At 47.8% G+C, this 23,687-nt stretch overlaps 1 protein-coding gene across 1 annotated transcript; it reads right to left on the bottom strand.

Annotated features, from left to right (window-relative positions):
• Positions 1-164: 164 nt before the first annotated feature.
• LOC131293058 (transmembrane protein 131) lies at positions 165-22,771 on the bottom strand. Its single transcript, XM_058321138.1, has 3 exons — positions 20,357-22,771; positions 3,876-7,064; positions 165-2,059 (listed from the first exon to the last, which is right to left on the bottom strand). Exons 1-3 carry the CDS (start codon positions 22,769-22,771, stop codon positions 206-208), a joined length of 7,458 nt encoding a protein of 2,485 aa, XP_058177121.1. The 3' UTR covers positions 165-205.
• Positions 22,772-23,687: the final 916 nt, after the last annotated feature.

The raw sequence follows: 23,687 nt of genomic DNA, 5'->3' as shown, positions 1-23,687 counted from the left end.
TAAATGTTTTGAAAAAAACTAAAAGAAAATAATTCGTCTGTAGACTTGACCTAAATTGGCAAGAAGCGACAATCCGCGAAATAATTTAGGGTTTTGATGGGAGAGAGAAAATCAAACACTCTAGTAAACACGAAAAGCTTCTAACAAACACCAACTTGGGCCGCGTATCCGCTTCTTTCGCATTCCCAGAAGATCCTAGACTCCTTTACTTCTTTTTCGACGCTTCCGTCGTAGCCCAGGGATCATTGTTGCTGGCCGAGGCCCAGATTGTCCGAAGCTGAAAAGGGTCGTAAGATGGCATGACCGACGGAGCGACCGTAGAAGAAACGGACGATGACGATGATCCAGAGGATGACGATGCCGCGCCGACCGTTGCTACTCCAGGGGACGATGACGAAGCAGTGGGAGAAGAAGATCCACCGGATGATGAAACGCCCGCACCGATGGGACCGGCCGACGGGGGCAAGGTCAGTTCTTCTTGAGACGCCAGTTGACGCATTTGTTGCTGTTGTTGTTGCTGCTGTTGCTGTTGCTGTTGCTGCTGGTGATGTTGTAGAATTAGCTGAAAGTGTTGCTGTAGCTGATCCGCTTGCGTCACATGTTGCTGCGGAGGAACTAGTCCAATGTTGGCATGTGTTCCGACCGGCATGACGTTCGTGAATCCGGGTGGCGGTCCAACGGTGCTCGCCGTCGGTGCCGTATACCAGCCGTCGGACATCCTCATGTTACGACCGAGACCAATATCGGGTACCATGGTCGGTTGCTGCGGGCAACTGATCGGCATCTGCCCGGCCAGTTGAGATTGGAAGTGAGTTGAGTATGCCATTTGCTGTTGTTGCTGTTGCTGCTGCTGTTGCTGATGCTGCTGCTGTTGATAGTGATGATGGTGCTGCGGGCTAAGACTGTTCCAAAAATCAGAGTTATGACCCCACTCCAAATCCATGCCACCGGTCGGCTGCGAAATAGTGGCCGGTTTGTGCGCAGTCATGGGCCAATGCAGCGTCGTCGAATCGACGGAGTTATTCCAGTCACCCATCGGTTGCTGCTGACGCATCGGGTGTGAGCGGGAACCATCGGTATAGCTGTTGCCCATGGCCAGGCCACCATTGCGCCCTTGATCCGGAAACGCATACCCGCCGGAATTGTGCTGCATAACGGAGGAGGACGACGTCATATTCATCGCATTCATGTTCTGGCCACCGCCAGCCATCGAAGATATGCCTCGGAACTGATCGTTTGTGCGATGGTGAAAGTCGGCGAACGATTGTGAAAAGAAACTGTCCGATTGGTGGTTGAGCTGTCCAATCTCATCTCGGTTGTTCTCAGTCGCGGCCGCCGTAAGTTGTCCCGGGTTATGTATGACATGTCCACCGAACGGTTCCCAACTCTTCGCTACACATCCACCGGCCGCAGGTCGATCCTCGTTGACGCGTCCACCAAACCCATCAGTTTCTCCACCATCACCCTCCGGTCCTCCTCCACCACCGTTGTTGCTACCGGTGGGAGATTTCTTCGACGTTCCGATCGGTCCCAGGTCCGGCGAGCCGCTGGTAGCCACAAACGGTGCGGATGATTCGCGTTCTTCCGCTCCGACCAGATAGCTATCGTCCTTCGATTTATACGGTTTCTGAGTGGAACCCTGCTTCGGCGAAGGGGATGAGCCCGAGGGTGGCGCGTTTGTGTTCAAAGGTAGCCCAAGAAGAAACTCCATGCCGAGAAGCGGCGATGATGCCGTAACCGATTGCTGACCGGCTTTCGAGCTGGACATTTGTGCAACGACATCGCTGAAGCGAGCGCAATTTTCACCCCAAACCGACCCTGCACCACCTGCAGCACCGGTCGAAACGGGGACGGACGCATTCTGCAGGATCGTACCGAGCGTTGTCGATTTGTGCTGGCCACCGAGCGAGTTGAACTGCAGTGCGGTACCCTTGTACTGTTGTGCGCCGGTCGGTGCTCCTTTTCCATTTGTGCCCTTCTTGGCCTGGGTTGGCTTGCGCTCTCGGCCGGGTGTTTTGCTGAACTTTTTCGACGGTTGTTGCTGTTGCGCTTGCTCGATCTAAAATAGACAAAACCGATTTCGTTACAAATCAATCAACCCATACATATGGTTCCAGTGTGTCAAGCAAAGGCAATATAATATACCCACGTTAACCTTAAAATAGATTACCAGTTCAAGCAACACTATCAATAAGTAAAGCTTATTGCAAACTCAAGTAAATGACGAATAATTTCTGAGTCACTGTTAGAAGAATTCTTACATTTTGTTATTGCCAGATTGCGATATTTTGTTATGTGGAAAATGATTTTTTTACGGTCGTCCTAGAATTTTGCATTAGATGAAAGTATTTGTTATTGTAGTCCCAGAAAAAAGCAAACAATTATCAAAAACAAACGTTTGTTTGAAGCTGATGTCGGGTTACAGTGGCTTCACGAAAAATACTATAAATACGTTCCTCAAACCCTGCGGTTCGCTTGCGTCTTCGGGATGGAAAAATCGAATAGAACGTGGCAATCATTGCATTGGTTTTGAGTTAGATTACACCAATCGAACACAACAGTTTCGTCGAGCGCAACTCGCAAAGGTTACCGAAAGCGCGACGCAGATTACTTGAGCATGATTTAATTTTATCAAAGTACAAAGATCTTCCACCCATTCCCTAAATTACGGGAGCAACAAACTCCGTTGATAACAAACAAAAAAATCTATATTTAGCCGCCACGCCACGCACTTGTAACGAGAGTAAACAGCTTTGCTATCGCATCGAAACTCGTCAATTCAAAGATTCATCTGGACCGTGGCAGGGCAAGGAAATAGAATGAGTTCATTGTTTTGCCGCGCAGCCATTCAACCGTAACACCGATTCCCTAAAGCAAATTGGTAGAACCAAAAAAACAAACATACTTAGTTGTGAGCGCCAAAAGAGGGAAACAGTCATTCGTGTTTGGTGAGAGTGAGGAAAAAATAATCGGGAAAGGAACAACAAGATCGATTTATCTGCAGTCTAACACGTTCGTCTGCATCAGCAACCAATAGCGATGTCAGCGATCAGCAATACAAAACTTCCACGGTTGTAGAGTTTGTTTTTTTGGTACTTAAAATAAACACAAACACTCGCATATGTAATATAGTGCCCTTTTGTGGAGGCTGCGATTTCCACCGAAATGGATATTGATAAGATTAATGTCTTTCTCACTTGGGTTCTGTCATGCGGACTTCCCTGGAACAACAAAGGGCTGCACCATACGTCACCACACGTTCATACGAATGCTTACAAACATGCCCTACACGCGCGTCTAAGCCGTCTAAGAAAAGCCTCTATTATGCTTCTTCTACTTCGCCACACAGTAAGAGATCTTTGCAACAAACTAAGATAGCGAACGCAGCACATTCCGTCGAAGCGGCTTCGTTACGTCGTGTGCGCAACAATCGTAAAACGATCACGCACAACATCGTCGCCGGAGCATTCGAGTTGAGGAACACGAGTGGCAACTCACTCACGTGCGGCCCTCCGGCCCGTACGCACGAGCCAAGGCGCGCGCGCATGCGTCCACACCAGAATGCGACACATTGTTGATCAAGAAAGAAGAGCAAGGAATTTATCGAGCCATCGAACCGATTACTAACGAAGGAGTGCAATAACGCTCCGCCAACTCGGACAGCTGTCAAAATAGCGAACGATCCTTTCGGTGGCGGTGAGGGTTATTAATCGGCATCCCGGTATCGTTCATCAAGTAGGCGACAAGAGCGACGCATTCTGAACCTCGGGAACGGAAAGCAAGAAGCAAATAAATGTACTAGTCCCGGGAACAGGAAGTCATGCAAAATCTACTTGCCACAACAAATACATTCACACGGTACAGGGATGACCTACCTGGTTGCATTTTTCGAAGATAATGTTACCGGTGGAACTGTTTTCCTTGCCGAGGAGACTGTCGCCATCGTTCGCCGGAAGCGACAGCTTCTCGCCGAAGGCAATCTTCACCGCGGCCGGAAGCTCCTTGGAATGCTTAGTTCCTTCCGCCCCGAAACCGCTGCCGGTCGTGTTGGTCGTTTGAGCTTTTTGGTACTTCATTGTGCTGCTGCTGCTGCTGTTTCCGATATTCGAGGAGAATGACAACGGTTTGCCGTCCTTCGCCACCAAGGGTTCCTTGGTTGTGGTGACGTCCACGCCGTTGTTGCTAGCGTTACCACCGTTTCGCAGCTTGCTTGGATTATTATCCAGCCTCGATGGTTGGTGATTGTAGCTCGCGGCGTCCTTCGTCGTGGATTGCTGCGTTGCCCGTTGCGTACCGACGTACGACGTGGGCGTGGCCGGTGACGCTATGTCGGAGGAGGACGAAACGGCAGCTGCTATCGTAGCCAGGGAAGCCGTCGATGCGGCTGACGTTGACGTCTGACTAGAGTGCGATGACGATGCCATCGTGTTGCTGGTGACGGCGGCGGCGGTGGCGGCGAACACGCTAGCCAACGAAACCACCACCGATTCGTAGCTCATCGGTAGGCTTTTCGTTTTCTTTACGTTCACCTTGGCCATCGCGTTGGTGGCGGTGGCGGCTGCTGGCGCAAAGTTGTCCGCCGGTGCGTGCTGCTGCTTCGTCGCCGTCGGGGACGGAGATGAAGATGACGAGGAGGAGGCGGAGGAGGACAACGATGAGGTGTCCGATGCCGCCGATGTGATGCTTCGCTCCTCATTTCCACCCGATGACGATTCTTCCCCACCCGACGAGGAGGAGGAGGATGATGAAGATGAGGATGATGACGACGCAGAGTGATGATGCTGATGTTTGGCGGATGAATTTGATTCAGTCACGCCCGTTAAGTCACTGGTAGAGCAGAAGACCGGTGGTGTCGATTTCGTGGCCACCGTTGGCCCATTTCTCGACGATCCGTACGTTCGGTTATTTTCCTCCGCCGGCTTCGTTCGGTCTTTGGCGGATGATGCTGGTACAAAGCTGTTGCTGCTACTGTTAACGCCCAGATGAACCGTTTCTGGTGACGTTATCGCCTTATCCTTCGACGGTGTCGCCGAACGTCGACTCTTAGCCGCCGGCGCAATTTTGCTTACGTTGTCCGACACCGACGACGAGCAGTTCGACGAGGGGGAGGATGAAGTGGAAGAGGAAAAGGTGTACGCTGCCGAAGCCGTCGCTAAGGGCTGCTGCTTTCCACCGGCACCGTTTGGAGTTAGTTTTGCAACCGCCGATTTCGAGGTGAAATCCATCCAGCTACGATTGAACCGACTCGAGCCGCTCTCGGCCGACGTTATACTTCCGTTCTGAAGGCCTCCCCCCTTCGTGCCGTTCTTTCGTTCCGATTTCCGATTGTGGCGAGTAACCACCGGCGTCGTCGTCGTCGAAACGGCGTTTCCATTGTCCGTTACAAGCTTACCCCCCCGGTCAGTGGGACCTCCCGCCGCATCCACCAACGTCGCCGTGCTGCTGGTCGTGTGTTGTAGCGCAATCTGCCGCAGGTCAAGCGGCGGCTGGACAGGGCCTTTCTCGCGCGTAAGGCTCAAAAAATGCACCCGCAGCACACGGTTCGCGTCGAGCACGGAGGCCACGAGCGTACCGAGGAGCGCCGTCGGCAGCACGACGAGCAGCAGCTTGCGGAACCACGGCTCGTACCAGGGCCGCGGGTGCCCCAGATAGCAGATCTCCAGCCGGTGCATCGGTATCGTCCCGAGCAGCGTAAAGTTCACCGGGAAGTGGTTGATGTTGGTGTCGAAGTGCAGCATGCGCACGACGCGCGCCAGCGTGAAGTCGGGCGCGAACGCGATCTCGATCTTGCGGCTCGCGTTCGGCGCCAGCTCGAACGGCGCGCAGTCCAGCACCTTGAAGCCATAGCCTTCGCACGGGAGGTCCTCGATCCGGATGCCGGATATCACGATCGGTACCTCGCCGTAGTTACGCGCCGTAAACGTGCGTCTCGTTTCCAACCCCAGCTGCTCTGCCTCCTCCGCCTCGTCCACCTTCGCCACCAGGCTATCGGTAGCAGCATCGACGAACGCATCGGACGTTCCCACTGCCCCCTTCATCGTGCCACCAGCATCCGACGATGTCCCCGAGTCCCGCCGTCGCCGCTGCTGCTGCTGCTGCTGAAGATTGTTGTATCGAGTCCCGCACAGCTGCACATGCTTGTCGGTGACCTCGAACTGCAGGGCCGTCGGCGAGCCGGGCCGCCGATTGCCGAACTTGAACAGGGGCACGACGGCCCGCGCCTGTATCCAGGCCGCATCGATCAGCGTCAGATTGTTGCGCATGTACAGCACGGTCGAGTAGGTGCCGGGCTGGCGGGCACTAAACTTGACCGCTATCCGCAGGAACGACATCGGCTTCACGTAGTTCACGTAGATGTCGTCGCTGTCGAACAGGAAGAAGGAAAACACGCTCTCCTCGCTCAGCGTACAGTTGGCGCACCCGGTCAGCACCTCGGGCGGCAACGGGATGGGGGGCCCCCCACCACCACCGTCCACCGCCGGCACCCGCCCATGGACGGCCACGTCGTGCAGCACCAGGTGCACGAACAGGATCTGATCCGACGGGTTGTTGATCGTGATCAGCTTGACCGCCTCCTGCTCGATCTGCAGCGTCGGAAAGAAGACGTTCTCGTCGAGCAGCTTCGGCCACACCAGATCGACGCTCGCGTTAAAGTCGAACTTCCGGCTCGACTCGGCCAGCACCTGAAAGTGGACGCTCGTCAGCCGCTGCTTCATCTCGGCGTAGCGCTGCAGCTGCTGCAGCAGCTTGTCGCTGTCCAGCCGCCGGTACTGCTCGTAGCTGTCCAGCGTCGCCATCCACTTGACGCCGAACGGCTTCGACAGCAGATCGAAGCTGCTGTAGCAATCCGGGCCGCAGTGCACCTTCGGATCGAACGACAGCCGCCCGATGCTGGTGACCGCGTCCGGGTACAGCACCACCGGCTGGCTCGGCGGCAGCGGCCGCTGCTTGTCCGGCGACAGGAACTCGTAGCCCAGCCCCGCCACGTCCGTCCGCACGCTCTCGATCTGGATCTTGCTCGGGAAGGTGGACGCCGCCAGCAGCGACAGGGAGCACAGTTTCCCCTGCAATAGACGGGTGGTGAGGAAAACAAAAGAAGAAGATAAAAAGACCATCAGAAACGGACACACCATCACCCTCCGACGACAAACCAGTTTAGGTAACAAAAGTGAAAGCAACGCGACGCAAAGGTGCGAGAGAGAGTATTTGCATATTGCGATTTGTTTTATTCCATTTTTCTTTTTTTTCTCTCTCAAAGGTTGTTTGTATTATTTTTCCTTTCCCTCCAACAACTCGTTCCGCGAGAAAGAAAAATATTATAACCAATTTGGGCCAAACGCAACAAAACCCGAAACCGGCCAGTAATAAACCAGAGTGGTGGTGACTAAGGACCAACCAACAACACAACACAAGCCTTGCAATGGAAGCACAAAAAAGAAGAACATTTAAATGGTCGACCGGCGGCATCCGGCACGCAAAGGTTTACCGGGCCGAAACGCGGCCTAAAGCTGCTCTCGAAAGTGACCAACGTTGTATTTCCTTGGATGGTGGTTTGTCACTTTTCCAACCCCACAAAAACATCGAATCGAATCGATCGAAGCAGGAACTTGCAATTATTCCCCCCTCAATTCGCTCCACACTTCCTTCCCCTCGTTGTTGACCTAATAATCCTGCTCCGCAGGACTCACATCTTTAATCCTCCGGTAAACAGATTAATCAACATTGGATGAGAAAAACAACAGCTTCTTGGGCGAACCCACCCTCCCTCCCTCTCTCCAACCTTCTTCTCGAGCCGGCTGTTCATCGGTGAAGAAGTTTTACATCGACGCCTTTGGGTTAATATTACGAAATGCCTACAAACAGATGACCTAGCGACCTTGCGGACGGACAGGAAAAACTAACTAACGTTTAAAGTAGTCTTCTCGCATCAAAACATTGTAATCCTTCCACCGAGAGGCAGAAGGGGGTCGGCATTCACTCGCTTTGCATGCCGATGGCGCCTGCCGGTTTTACGATGATAATCATCCCGATGTTATCGATTGTTGACGACGATGTACGTCGTTTCCACTACTTCGCTTTCGTCGGGCGGGTTTCGTCATTTCTTACAGCCGTTCCCGGCGCAAATTCTCGTCTTGAAAGTTTTTGGATTTTTTGTCTCTAAGCGCATCACCTTTTTAAAATGGGCAAAAATCAACATTTGTCTCTAAGAGCCAAAACCAAAAAATATACATAAAAATGTAATTACGGTTATGTAGAATAATAAATAGTTAAGCTCGAACAACATTTAATATAATAAACTTATCATTTGAAACCTGATCGTAACATTTACCATGTATTTTCCCTTTCGTTTTTGGAGTAATTTTTTGAGCGTATTTAGCGTAAAATCGTTTAAATAAACTTATTTTCATTTTTACTATTTGAGGCTCCAGCTGTAAAAGTTTCGTTTTATGGACTGAGTATTTATTCTCGTTAGGCCACTTGTACTTCTTAATGCAAAGCAATAATTTTGATGATTAACACTAGAACTACCGGACCAGTGATTTTGGACTGGTCAGGTACTTTTTCAATCACATTTATTTCTTAAGGCTGAACAATTCTACCAGATGTTAATGAATGACATTCACACCATCAAATGGAATCTTTATTTTTATGTGTTGAAAAATAAAATTTTCTTTTTAAAAATAGATCGCGGTAAAGTTTCAAGCGTCAAAATCGCGGTAGTTCTTGTGTTAAATTTAAAAATTTAAACAAAATTTGAAGAAATATGAGACAAACATTTGACGACAATGAATCAACAATCTACGCATCAGATACATTAGAGACAACATTTAAGAGAAAAAAACATTTCTCTATCATGTGTTGGGTTGAAGCAAACATTGGCGGCAACGACTGTATTCCACGGCGTATTCCATAGGCCTCACGTCGAGGGGGGGTCGACGTGTTGCTACGGCACGAAAACGCACGTGCGCACGTCAACGAGTTGGCGCCGTCAACCGGGTGACGTTGTTGTGTCCTCGTCCGTCGTCCGTCCATGCTAAGCCTCCCACGTGGCCCTGGGCCACTTCACTGGATGTGTGTGTTCGAGAGAGGGAGAGAGAGAGGGAGAGGCTCGCAAATTGGGTGCTCTAATTGGCACAAAAGTGCGCGCGTCCGAGGAACAGCATCCCGTGATCGATCCCTGGAGCCGACGTCGGATTGACCGTGGATTGCGCGCCACTTGTAATCTCGCGCTCTCGTTATCATCAGCTGATTCCTGACCGTCTTCGTCGTCGTCGTCATCGTCGTTGTTGTAAGCCGCAGTCGCAGCGGTGAAGGAGAAGTTACAAAACCGGTCATCCGGGCGGACGGAAGGCGATGTTTCGTTTTTGCCTATTTTGTTCTCACGCGAACCAACCAAGCCGGCTTATCGACGGCCGGGAACGGAACCGCACCTCGGGAGCTTTCTTCGCACTTCCCCCGCTCACCCACTTAAGGCTCGTTTGTTTGCGTCGGACCGGGGTCTGCGGTTTGCATTCGATCGGTGTGGTGATAATCGACACCTCAAACAAGTCGTGCCTTCTTCTTTCGCAGCACACACACAGGATCTACACTGGACCATCGTCGTTTGGGGCCGACAACAGTTTTGGCTGTTGTGAGGGCGTAGTTGTTCCAAAAAATGATCCGCCCAACTACTTTTCCCAACAACAAAAAAACAAACCACAAACCACAAAACTCACGATCATGCTTGGAACTGGAGCAGGTTTTCCAAAAGCATATCTCTCAAACAGCTGTTGTCGAGGTCTGTCAGAGGAGATTAGAAGAACCAAACCTCAGCGCAACTACCAAAAAGAAGCCCCAAATGTGCAAACCGATAACTTACACTTATCGGGCCTGCACAAACACACACATACACACACACATGATAACGAGCCCATGCGGCCTTCATATCTGTACGCCGTACGTCGAATAGAGTGCAACCCCGATCCGCAGACCAAGCGCCCCTGAACCCGGGGGGCAGCCAACAACCCCCGCGCAATGTGGGGTAAGAAGGGGGGGGCAAGGTTCCGTTTTATGACAACGGCATGACATCCAGCAGGCCGACCACCGATTGCGGTACGCGACATTCAACCCGCAACCCGGTCGGTCGGTCGCGGGGCCGGCATATTCTTATCGCGTGCGCCTCGAAGTTCGATACGACATGTAGGAACCCTGTCAAACACGCAGCCGGAATGGGTGTTCTTGTTGTCCGAAGGTTGCTCGATTACTCACACGCCTTGTTAGCATCAACCGAACTCAAAGGTACGAACAAAAAACCGGCCATATAGATCAAATCGTGTGAAATGCGTTTAATTCCGTTTGAAAGATTACTGCCTAAGACAGATGATCATAACATCCGATCGGAGATTCGGGATATGCGCTTACGATACGCTACAAGAGATCACCCAAAAACAAGCATATGGCAAAGATTGAATTACATTAATATTGATTTTTGACCATGATTTACTCTTTAAGTAATCTGTAAAACAGCTGGAGGACACTCACTGGAGGAAAAGACTCCTTGTTCTTCTAATGTGGCACAACATCCCCCACGCCTCTGGTGTGGTGTTGCGCCAGGGGCACCCCCTTCTGAACCTAAAAAAGAACACCAGTACCTGCAAAACATGAGTTAAATAAAGAAGACTTAAAAACTAAACAAAACGAATCTTCAAGGATCATTCTGTATGACTACCATTCTATCAAATTTCAGATATCTTTTGAATGTTCGCGTATTGCCAGCTTTGAACTGAAATTGTACATATGGCTAAATCAAGGATCCGCCGCAAGGCTTGAAGTCCATATAATTGGGGATCCTCCAAGTCTTTGTAACCCTCGATCGTTTTCCGCAACCTAATTGCCGGTACGAAAAGGAACGCAAAATGTCAAACAAAAATTCGGATGACACCTAAACCCGAATGCCAAAATTTGTTAAGATTGTCACAGAACATAAGAAATAGAACAATGCCTCCCTGCAAGACGGGGAACCCACGAAGGATCATCCACACTGTCGTGCTGTAGAAGGTATCAACATGTGTTTCTCAAGGGTGGGCTCAAGGGTCTCTTCACTTGAAACAGGTGTAGTGTCGCTACCGAAGTGCCTTACATCCATCAACAAACACCGCCACACACGAAAACACCATTGGATGAGGCATTCGACAACGCATTTAGATGTCTCCATTAGCCAACTCCCCGCTAGGCGAGGTCGCATGCAAGTTGTCCTCCACTTGTGTCATCAGGCCTCGGGCCTGGGTAAAAGGAGGACGTTTTTATATGGGAGCTTGCACGCGGTAGAACGTTGGAGGACGTTCGAGCAGTCAAATAAACAGAGCAAATGGGGATGTGTGCGTGCATCCAGCGACTCAGAAATTGTAGTTGTGTGAGTGTGCTCGGAGGTGTTTACTTGTGTTTGTGATATCTTCTCATGCATGTATTAGTGCTAGCGCATTTCTTTCGGATTGAAGCAAACTCAGGTTCATAACTGAAATTGTTCCTTCAAGAGAAACAGGTGCTTTATTGAAAAATAAATTTACGAGGTTAGTCATCTATCTAAAGTGCTGCAATTGAAGAATAACAATGGTAACTAACAAAAAAAATCTTCCTTGCAGATAAATTCAAATCAAATGGATCAGGCTAAGGCGATTCGGCTAGTGCAGCTAGCAGTGGCTAGACTTCACGCAGGGCAAACCGAAATCAATCGAAAATTAGATCTCTTGCTTGCCCGGGAAGCTAAAGACACAAACAATAATACCACGGAGGTTTTCGTGCCGGCCCCCACTGATTTTTCCGGACCAGCTACAACACTACAAGATATTGAAACCCTAGATAACAAATTACAAAATAGAAGCTATTTGGACCAATTCGCTGCATGGTTGAAAACAAAAATGCGAACTGGTGATTCCAAACAGCGGGTCTTCGAGAGCCTCAAAATCATAGTTGATAGACCGTTATTGGTAACTATGTCGTGGAGCGGGCGAGGAAAGCACGATGACAAAATCCCGTTTGCGAAATTTCAGAATATTTTTAATTTGATTCATGAAGTGGCTGGAGAATGTACAGAACTAGAGATCAAACATTGGATTAAACTGAAACTGAACCATGCTGATAATGTTTTTAGATTTAGATCACGTAAATAATTTAAAAGTTTTTATGGTTGTAGTACAAACATGTAAATAGTTTTTAAAATCATGTAAATAGTTTTGAACTGTGATTTGACCTGAAGTAATAAATATCTTTGAACTATGAAACGCAGAGTTAATCATTCTTACAATATCTAAGACGCTAAACATACTTGTTGATTGCATTGTCCCTAGTGAAGTAGTGTTATTACTGGGATGTGGTTTAGGTCTGAAATATACACAAAATAAAACAACTTGGTTAAAACATCAAACATATTTTGGAATAGCAATTGTTAATACTTACATAATATTTTTGCATTATTTAGTCCCGTTGTGAAACCTGTTGTTGTATATCTATTCTGATAAATAAGATGAGTGAGATAAAATTTGTATTGTAATATAGTAATAAGTGTATAGAGAAAAATAATGATGAAGCCCCACCCCTTTCCCGTGTATAGATTGAGAATAAACGAAAATCGAAATCAAAAACGCGCGCGAGTCTCGACACTATACACTCCTTTCTATTTTTTACATCATCATTATTTTTCCGCCACCATAACCAAATGTCAAGCAAACTATTATAAGTTAATACAATTAAATTCATGCGATTAAATCAATAAAATTAGTTGTTAATGATTACAACTGGCCCGCCACCAAAAGAACAATACATTCATAATATTTAAATGTTAATACGTCAAGTGATGAAAACTAATAATGTTAATTTTTAATAATTACGATTACCCCATCACCAAAACAACAGTACTAGCAAAATATTTAAATGTTAATACGGTTACATTAAAATCATTGAAGTTAGTTGTTAATAACTACGATTGCCCCATCACCAAAACAACAGTACTAGCAAAATATTTAAATGTTAATACGCCAAGTTACGAAAATTAATAATGTTAGTTGTTCATAAAAGTGTGTAGTAGTGGAATGAATAATACGGATCCAAGTGTATCATCTACGATTTCATCAGGTTCAAAATAAACAAGGGGGCGAGGTGGCAAATTTATCGCAACTAGTTTGCATTTGATAGAATTAGTTGTAAGTCTCACTCTTCTAAATGAATTGAAAGATGTAATGTTGTAAATATGGAGTTTAGATGAAGGAATGTGAAGTGTAGAAGTATCATCTTGTAAGGTGCATTTGAAAAAATCCTCGTTACTATCATACAATATACCAACAATAGAAATGCCGTTAGTCGGACACATTTCCGCTTTTAAAAATTTGACTATACAATTGGATCTGGTCAGAAACCATTGATCTTTAAAATTTTTTAGTAAAATAAAACTGGAAGTTACTTTCAATCCATCAACCGTCAAATAAGGATATTTCGTTTTAGCAGTCTGAGGAGGTATACTAATCGAGGCAAATTCCTTACACCTAGCTGCTACTTGTTCCACACATTTGGAGCCTTTCTTTACGCATCGTTTGAGGTATTGCAAAAAATTCTCAAAATCGTAAGCAGAGAAATTATCAAGTTCTCCATGTACTTGAACGTCATCATAAATGTGAAGCAAGTTATGGACGTTACTAGACATATGTGTGCGGCCGTAGTGAGTGGGGAAATCTTTAACAAATTTTACTAACATTCTTCCAGCAAGAGGCCATAAATGTTTGTATACAGCAGAAGAAAATATAGTAATGCTACAAAAATAGAGAAGGTAATGATTGTAACCTTCATTGTGTAAAAAGTCTTTATAAATGGCCGGAGTAGCATAATGCAAAAAAGATCTAAACTCAGTGCCTTTCCAATAATGAAGGGAATCTAGAGGCCTAAAGGGTCGGTTAATTTCGAAAGGTAATTTTGTTTGTTTTAAAAATTTGGAAATGTTAGTCTTCTGATCATTGGACCACCGATCGAAGCTCGCCATTTTATTGTTTATAAATCCCTGCAGTAGCTTGCGAGTAACACCTAAATCAACTAAATGAAGTCGATCAGCTACTGGAAAATTGGAAACCATGTTAAGATTAGCAACATCTTCTAAGGGGGAGCGAATGATTTTATGATGTGCTTTATCTACTCTAGCACGAAACTCAGCATCCGTGCGTGGTGCTGCAGATACACCTTCAAAAATAACTTTCTTTTCTGGCTGTACATGAACTCCAAGAATATTGCATTTGGTACATCCATGTTTTGCGGAAAATCCCATTACTGATTTGATAAAAGAGCGCGCCGGAGAATCGGCAATAAATGCTCTTACATTAACAGGTATTATTTTATTATCAAATGTCAGGCCTGTTTGCTGTAAATTATTTAATTCAACCACGAGAGGCCGCAAAAATGTTTCTAAGTGTTCAGGTTTTTTTTGACCACCAAACACACCCACTACAAAAACTGGGCTATCTTGTAGTTCTACAACTTTTACAAGGATTGGCCAAAACTGAGTTGCAGAACTTTTAAAAAGTGGTAGCCCGTCTATGAAAATTTGTAGCGTAAAACTCATTGCCTCAGGAATGATATCTTTGAAATAATTTCTGAAAGCAACCTCTATCCCTTGGTACCAAAAATCTCCTCCCGTTACTTTTACAATTTCATGACTAACTTTGGGAGTTCCTACAAGTGCTCGCCGATCTGTTGGAAGATCAGGGTGACCAAACATCCTTAAAACTGCCAATAATAGATTAACAAAGTTCCGAGAAAGGTTCCCTACTACTGATATATGGCGCAATGCCTCTCTCAGGGATTTAAACTTGTTCAAAAAACTATAAGTCTCGTTCCAAAATTCTTCTTCTCTCTGTTCTACTCTTGTGTGTCTTTCTGAATTCTCTAATTCCTCTACATTTCCCAAGTTAGTATTGTAAGTTTCGTTCAAGCTGTTAGTATCGTTAATGTTGTTAGTTTCCCTAGCATAAATACCCTGACCAATTCCGCTACTCTCACCAACTCTGTTGGACGTGCATCTTTCCGCTTCATCTACAAAGAAAAACAAAGCAAAAAAAAAGTCAGGATTAGAGTCTGGCTCCTCTGCTAATTTGTTGCGAAAATGAAGGGATATTTTATCACTTTTCCCATGACAGCTCGCATGATAAGTTTTTATACAGCATCTGAACACTTTGCCGACCGACGACATCATCTTTGAGACGTGTTACAAATATTGGTTGATTTTATTTACGAATGATTTTTTTGACATTAGAGGTAAACAAAAGTGAACAAGAGGAAACTACACATTGAGGCCTAATGGAGATGGATCTAATCACAACATTAGAACGCACGAGTTACTTTGACCATCGGCAGACTAATCATAAAGTTACCGATGCTTTAGACCAGAGGTTGGCATACATTTCCTAAAAAGGGCCAAATGGTAAAAGGAAACTGAAAGCGTGGGCCGGACACCTTACACGATAATTTACATCGTGACATCGTGAACAAATCGGATAAAAATAGAGATGCAATTTTTGTATGAAGCACCAAAGTTTTTTCACGGCTCGGATACAAAAGTTGGCGGGCCGGATTTGACCGGTGGTCCGATCGTTCGACGGTAGACCGGCTCGTATTACCGCATCAACGGATCGTCCCACTTCTTTTGGCACGTCATGGCAGGATTTGGTGTTGGCATGCGATGTGCATCGGTAACTTTGGAATTAGTCTTACGCACTGGTAACTCTATGATAGTCTGCCGATGATCAAAATGAATCGTGCGCTCTAATATTGTGATTAGATTCATCTCCAGCCTCCATGTGTAGTTTTCTCTTGTTCACTTTTGTTTACTTCTGATATGATACAAACAAATCATTCGTAAATAAAATGAACCGACGTTTCTAACACATCTCAAAGGTGATGTCGGCCGACAACGGACCAACGGATGGTGCCTCAGCCAACAGGTGGAAGACCAGCTAGGCTCTAGCGTAAACTTGCACTTTGCTGCATGGAATGCATGGGGATAGAAACATATGGGCTACCATCTTTTAACACAATAATAACACTTCATCATAACTTGGGACCGCTTTTGCACTACGGATTTATAGTTTTCACTATATATTTTTAACTTACCAATTGCAATGTTATCCGTTACCGCTGAACCCTCCGGAACATTTGATGAACTCTGAATCTCCAAGAATTCTGCTTCCACTTCTTCTTGTAGCTCATCCAGAAAGCTGAGACATTTCCGATATTCTGATGATCTCGATGCCATTCTTGAAGAGTTGTGCGTAGATCGTCTAAAATATAAAGAGTTGTCGTTAGTGCGGCTTGCTCTAGAATGAAATTTTTGCGCTTACCTGAACTTGTCAAATTTTCACCGAATCGTCGAGCAATTCTAGCACCAACACAAGGAAACACACGAGTGTACAGACACGGGCTACTATGTTTCACACACCATGTTGTTTCGAAGCGGTACGTTCATAACACAGAAGAGGAAGATAGCAAAAAAATAGCCCGTGCGTGTAAGGGAGAAAGCATGCACCGAGTGTTGTATGCAACATCCAAAGTATAGGTCAGGGGTGGTTGCGGATGGAGGAAAGTACTCGAAACCGCCTAGCGGGTCGAAAACGACGCAAATTATCGCCCGTTCAAATTTTAATCTACTCGAATGCGAATCATCACTCGAGTGCGAGTGGAGTGTTCTTCCTTTTTTTTTTTGGCTTGATGTCATGTTTGTGCTCTTCGAACTAAAATCGGTATGATGGCAGCGCGGCCGCGCCTATCGCTCACGTGAGTCGCGCGACCTTCTCGCTATCATTTCGAGCGCGTGGAATATTGCGTGGAATTGCGCGTTTAAAAGTGTGGTCCTCAAACGTGTTGTCCAGAGAATGCAGTCGGCAAAGGGGACAACAAGAGAAGAAAAAAAAGCGTCAACACACTCAAAAACAGAAAGTCAAATAAACACTTATCCGATTCCGACGATTCCCCAGAGTCTCCCGGGGTGTCCATAGAAGGGTAGCGCCAAAGGTGCATCAGAGAAATGGAACATTTTTATTCCCTAAAAAAGACTTTTCCATCGATCGCCAGCTAAATTTCGCGGGGGGATGCGAATATTGGTAGCTTTAAACTGAAACAGACCAGACGTACGTCCCCATATCGATCACAAACCCGCTCCCCTTCGTCCCCTGGGGCCGGAAGGACTAAATAGGCCCGGTCTACTACCAACCAAACCGGCCACTAATTTGCATGCAGCCTGCCACCACTCGGCCGTCTCGCGGCTGCAGGAAGAGAGATCATTTGTGGCGATAAATATAATAATTTCCATTTCGGTGCGCCCCGACCAGCTGCCTCATGGTCGGTGGCGCTCCACGGGGACCAGTTTTCCGCCGGATCGACGAAAATGGTCGCGGTTAGTTCCGCAAAAATTTTTGGACAACTTTTAACCAACCAATATAAATATTAATGATGAGGAACAAAACCACGCGAAACGGCTGCGATCGGTGGGTTTTTTATCATACGGAGAGAAGTGGGTGGAGGGAGGTTTGATAAGAGCTTGGTGGTTCGAAAACGATAGGTTTACGAACCATTTGCTTTTTCTTTTCGATTTTGCACTGCTTGTGGCCATTAAAACCACTTCATCGACGAGCACAGCAGCATCGTCGTGTTAGGAATGATTACCGTTTTCTAATACCTTTTTTATTTCCACTTCTCGCCACACCGCAAAGTCGATTAGAGCGAATGGTGACGATCGTCGCCTCGTGTTCTCAGTACGATAACTGCGCCGCATCAAACAGACTCGAATTTTGTTCGAGATGTTAATAAGGATGGACGGGGACGCATTAAAAACAAGAATCTCCCTCTTTCTCGATGATGAATCTTAACGCAACTAAAACAAAACACAATCACGAAGGAGTGGCAGGAATGAAGGGGAAATTTAGATGACGAATTGGTAATTAATCGCTTAAAAAGTGCATTTGAAAGAGAAAAGAAAAAACAATATTTCCTACAGACCATTTCTTTATCAAACACACTCGTTGGGTTGGTCAACTGTTTAAGCCTGGTGGTTACAAAGTGTTGTAGTTTTGACCACAAACCGCAAACGTCGAAACAAAAACAAATTCTAAAGCATCCGGAAATAGTGTGTGGCTTCGTTTTTTCTACCTTCCCTACCCCGCTTATCAGTAGTATCAGTAGTTATCAGTACTATAATGCTTACTTTAGTTGCGATAAGTTTGTTTTGCTTGTTATGCACAAACAATAATATTTACACACAAGACTTCCGATCCTACTACTCGCTCGATATGGCGGGCATCTCAACGGTGAATATTAAATAATTTAAAAAAAAGGTTTTGAATGTTTCTGGGTTTGAAAAATTCCTAAACACCACGTACACCAAATCGCGCTCGACCGATGACTAACCGAGGTCGTATCGGTATAATAAAAAAACATGTTTTTGGCGCAAGAAGCAAAAAAAAGAAGCGATATCGAAAATTTAAAACATAAACTTCGATTCGACGATTCGCACCCTTTTCGGGTTGGCCTGTCGCCAAACATGACGCCTCCGGAACGCCATCCTCTCCCCTCCAGCCAAACACGTCCCGTTTGGGAACTTTCTACCAGCTTGAAATCTTCTTGGTACGGTACACTCTTGCATCCGATCCGCACGATCACCCGAAATCCAGCTCCATTAATGGAGATCTTACCGAGAGCAGGTCACCAGCGAATGTTTTATGTCTTTTCCTTCTTTTTTTTGCTGTTTCGATCAATACTGTTGTGCAGCTTTTAACTTTCACTGAGCAGAACGACATCGGTAGACTGTATTCCGGACAAATCCTCTGGGCGGGAAAAAATGTGTGAGTGCAAGAAGGGATGTAGGATACTTTTGTGGAACTGAGGTTTGAACACGCACCAATGCCATCATCGCATATGTTGTGCGATATTTTGTAAACACATTGTACATGTTTACTGTAACAAACATAGAGGCATAGCAAGAATATTCGATAATTAGAAGAATTCTCTTACATCTTGAGTCGTGCGATCAATATAGTTATATAAGTATCCGTGGGTTGACTATGGCGGTATACTCACTATAAATTATACTTTATCTGATTCTTGTCGTCAGCTTTATCAGCTGTGTTGATGATAAAATGTACTCATCGAATGTGAATTTTTAAGCATTCTGTTACTTATGGAGGAAGGTTACAATTTCATTTGGAAGCCTGGGAAGGGCATTGTTACACGGAAGCGTTGATCAAGGCCACATACAAATACAACGGCACGAAGCTTCGGTGCAAAATGTTTTCGACTATTTGAAGCTAGATCGTAACGACTGACAAAGACCCAGGTACTTTACCTCACTTTTTAAGCATGTTACAGTATTTATCAAATGCGTTGAAGAGCCTTAATTTCCATAGAAGGTTATATTGTGGCTAACAATCAACGAGAATGGAACGGCAAAGTCGCTGTTCTTGCTTTCAAAAATTGTGGCGTATGAAGAGGTTCCGGAAGCGCTTAACTTTATCAGAAAACAACATAGAGAGTACGATACAGCCAATCATGGCCAAAGATCATCGGATGAGTTGAACCATCTGCTGAACGTCTATCAGTTACTATCAACCGTCAAAACAATGTCGGCAGGTTTGTCGGTCGTGGCTAATTTTCCGGTCAGTGGGGTCGTCGGAATAGTTTTAATCTTTACAACTATATTTGATTCATTTTTTCCTATCGCTGATGAAAGTTTGTCCTTTTTTATGCAAACGTTAGTATTTCAATGAAATCTCTAAAAGAAATGACATAAGGGTTTGTCTCATGTTCTGCCATAAAGACACAAGTTCTGTAATGCCATTCTCTTTAAATACTTTTATAGAACTCACGAAACGGGTATTGCCTACTCATGCATCATATGTAGCGATACACAGTTGAAGGCTATGATTCAAGCATGTTCTAAAAAAGAAGATACGTTTTAATCGGTTGACTAACTGTGGGAAAGCCACGTGTATACACATCGTTCGAGCCCAATGTAGCGGAATATAATTTTGATAAATCATAGACGTAGTTTGTAATTCAACATGTTGACATTACCGATAGCAATTCGAATAAGTTATCAGCAAAAACAACTGTTGTACTATAAATAACCCACCGAAATCCAGCCGCAAATGACTCACAGATTGGAAAACATATGTTGAACAACACGGTTAGGAAGTGGCGTGGTAAGTTCTTCGGAAGAAATGGTAAGGATTTATGAATTCTAGAGCTTTGACCGCTTGCCGCATGGGTGAATCCATCTGACTCATCGAGCGTCTTGAGGGCGTTGAGACTACAGGTTGAAAGGCGAAGCGGCCGAGCCGCTACTACTTACCGGAAAACAATCGGCGAAGCGTAACCGTTCCCGCACGAGGTGCAGCTCACCGACGGCCGTGGTGAAGTGGAGCGGCGTCACGATCTCCTCGTAGTCCGTCTTCACCGTAAACCGGCCCTGGTAGCGGTCGATCGTGCCACTCTGCACGCTGATCTGGTAGACGATCCACTCGCCCGGCGGCACCGTAGTGCAGAAGACGAGCTCCTCTAGATGGCGTGGCCCGCAGCCGCGCAAGATGACCGTGATCGTGGGTGCACCGACGGCCGCCTCCGACGTGATTGCACCCTTCCAGTGGATGATCGGTATGGGGACGGGATTTGGGTTGATGAACGCGACGAGCGCTTCCCCGAGCGTGGCGATCGGTAGGATGCCAAAGTCCAGCTCGTCCGTCGTTTCCGGGATCACCGTTAGCAGTGACGCGTCGCGAACCGTCGACGAAAGCCGCCGTTGCAGCTTCCCGCTGTAGCCGAGCACGGGCAGTTCGTAGTCACTGATGTTCGTCGCCAGCCTGATGTGGGTTGTGATTGTGCTGGGGGTGATCCGCTTCTTTAGGCCGATACGGAGGAGCGTCCACTCCTCGTCCGGTTTCAACACCACCGGCCGGAAGTCCTCCAGCGTGAAGTAACGCGAGCAGTTCTCAGGTACACTGACGTTCGTGATCGACAATGGCACGTTGAAGTGGTTCCGGATGACCAGTGGCCTTAGCGGACCGTGCGTCCCTGTGCTTCCATCGTTCTCCCCGTCCTCTTCCGCCTCCTCCTGCTCTTCCTCTTCCACATTTCCGATAGCCTCCTTGTAGTTGTGTAGCAGAAACCGTAGCGCTTCCTTGTTGTACTGGATGCTTCCCTTGAGCACCTCGCCGGCGAACGGTATCGAGTAAATGCTGGCCACAACCGTACCCCCCTCCACCCCGTCCTCCACGGCGTGTGCATCCTCTTGTAGCGCTCCACCACCACCGCCACCCCCTTTGTCGTCCAGCTCGTGGTCCTGATCGTCCTCCATCGTTTGCCCATCGGTCCCCGCCGTCTGTATCCGCTCGAGGTTGAGCAGGATCCGTCCGCTGATGTACCGTTTGTCGTGCGCCAGCTTCGACCAGTCGAACTCCACGTGCAGCGTCCGCTCGTCCGACACAAGCACGTGCATGCAGAGCATCGCCTCGGTGTCGTCCGCCTGAATGCCCCAGCTTTTCACCTTCACCGGCTGGCTGCCCGAGTTGATCAGGTCCAGGCTCAAGCGGGTTACGTTCTGACCACTCCTTACACTCAGTCCCGACTCGCTCGAGCTTACCGGCACTGCCACTGCCGCCGTTGCCATGGCAGCCTCCTCCGCCGACGTAACGCCCAACTCAAGGAACGGTATCCTCGAGTACAGGCCCGTCTCTTTGAAGATCTCCACCTCGATCGGTACGACCAGCATCTTGTCGACGAGCGTCGGCTCCGCGCTCCCGCCCGAGACCTTGATCCGTACGTACGCGACGTGGCTGCCGGGTGTTCGAGCGAGAAACCGCACCCGGATCACCGTGCGCGTACTATGCGGCGGGATCTCCCACAGCGCCTGCGGACCCTCCTGGGCACCGCTCGGTAGCTCGAGCAAGAAATTACCCCCACTGCTGTAGATCTCCAGTATCTGGAGCGGCGTGTCGTGCGGATTGTACAGTGTGATCTCCGGCGAGAGGGTCGCGTTGAGCGGTGCCTGCAGGCCCACGAGGGGTCGCAACCGGTACGGGCACTCGATGCCCTCGCCTTGCACCAGATACCGGAGCATCCCGAAGGAGGTGTGCACCAGCAGCGAACCCTCGGCCAGACCGAGCCGGCGGGGCAGGAACACCACGTTGAAGCTGGTGTTGCCGCCGGGTGGAATTACCTTCTCCTTGAAGTACGAGCTCGAGAACTCGGCCGTACTGCCGGAGATCGAGTCGAGATAGACGCTCCGGTTTTTGTGCCGATTGTAGAGCACCACCGGCCGGTTGTGCGGATCGCCGATCGATCGTTCGGCAAAGTTGAGGATCTCGGGTGGGTCAAACTGTAGGTAGGCTGCCGCCTCCTCGCTGAGTGTCTGCTGGGTGCCGGGTGTGGACATAAGCAGCACACCTTCCTCGTCGAGGATTATTCCGTCCATTAGCGACGACGAAGCGCCACCCGACGAAGAGGCGGATGACGTCGACGACGACGACGAGGACGACGACGACGACGAGCTGCTACCAGCCGCTTCCGACGTGACGGAGGCATCACTGTAGATCCCATCCTGGGCCGTCACCGAATGTGACAGCACCTGCACCTCCAACTGCAGCAAAATCAACAGCAAGCTGAAGATCCTTGCCGTCCACTGGTGCCTTTTACTGACGCTTCCTCCATTATTACTGCTTGTGCTGCTACTCCTGCTACTACTGTAGTAGCTTCCGCCTACTGTGATCATAGTGTCGTCTGTGGGTTCGCTGTTGTGATGCTGTCGAAGCCAGGTTGCACACCTTTCGTTATGCACTATACGATTATTTTGCTCACACACACACACACGCGCGCGCGCGAGAATTTCACCCACAAAACACGTGCGTTTCCACGCTACTCGCTTCTTCTAGCCTCAAAAAATAACGCGCCCCTTTTCTTTCTCAAGCAAGAGATGATGTTTCACGACGACCGCTTCTTCGACGATCGTCGACTTCTTCGCGCACTTCGCTGTGTCACCCTGTACCGCACAACTGCGCGAGACGGAGAAGGAAAAAGCAGCAGCTGCTGCCGTTGCTGCTAGCCGAGGCCTACTTTGCCAAGGATACTGGCTCCTTTGGGTTTTTGCTTCTTCTTGCCTTTTTTGTAACACTCCACTTCACGTCACTGCACTTTCTTCACTTCTCTTCTTCTCGCACGGGCCGGCGTTTTCTGATGCACCGTGCGTTTGCCTGCGCTTCCCTCCTTAGGTCGAAGCTGTTGCTTCGCTCTCCTGCAGCGCCGCTTTCTTCGCGGCCGATCCCGTGCTACTGCAGCTGAGCCTTCGCAACGTTGAAGACGACAACTGCACCGATGTTCGCCACTGCTGCTGCTGCTGCTGCATCCGGTAGGAGCAGAGGAAGAAGCAGTAGGCTGAGCGATGATGAAGCGCTGCTGCTGCTTCCGATAATCGAGTCTCTGTCGGCGTTGGGCACCGGGACAGCGGGAATTTCATATTTCGCCGAACACCGCGTGCTCCACTACAGCGACAACGATGTTGACCTCCCTGCCACCCGCGGCCGTTGTAATGTTGCGCCGTTTTCGGCGAGCAGATGGTGATGGCTGACCTTTCCTAAAAAAAAAACACAATCGAACTATGGCGAGGATCGCTAAGGAGAAAACACCAAACA

This window comes from Anopheles ziemanni, chromosome 2 (assembly GCF_943734765.1).
Source record: "Anopheles ziemanni chromosome 2, idAnoZiCoDA_A2_x.2, whole genome shotgun sequence".
Classification (NCBI taxonomy): Eukaryota; Metazoa; Arthropoda; class Insecta; order Diptera; family Culicidae; genus Anopheles; species Anopheles ziemanni.
Note: the sequence above shows the minus strand (reverse complement) of the source record. Positions and strands in the feature narration are given on the sequence as shown.

Coding starts and splice junctions, on each gene's coding strand:
- LOC131293058 (XM_058321138.1), bottom strand. CDS start 22,771: ATGATCACAGTAGGCGGAAGCTACTACAGTAGTAGCAGGAGTAGCAGC. Junction 7,065..20,356: donor GCTTCGCCGATTGTTTTCCG/GTAAGTAGTAGC, acceptor CGTCTATTGCAG/GGGAAACTGTGCTCCCTGTC. Junction 2,060..3,875: donor TCTTCGAAAAATGCAACCAG/GTAGGTCATCCC, acceptor TGTCTATTTTAG/ATCGAGCAAGCGCAACAGCA.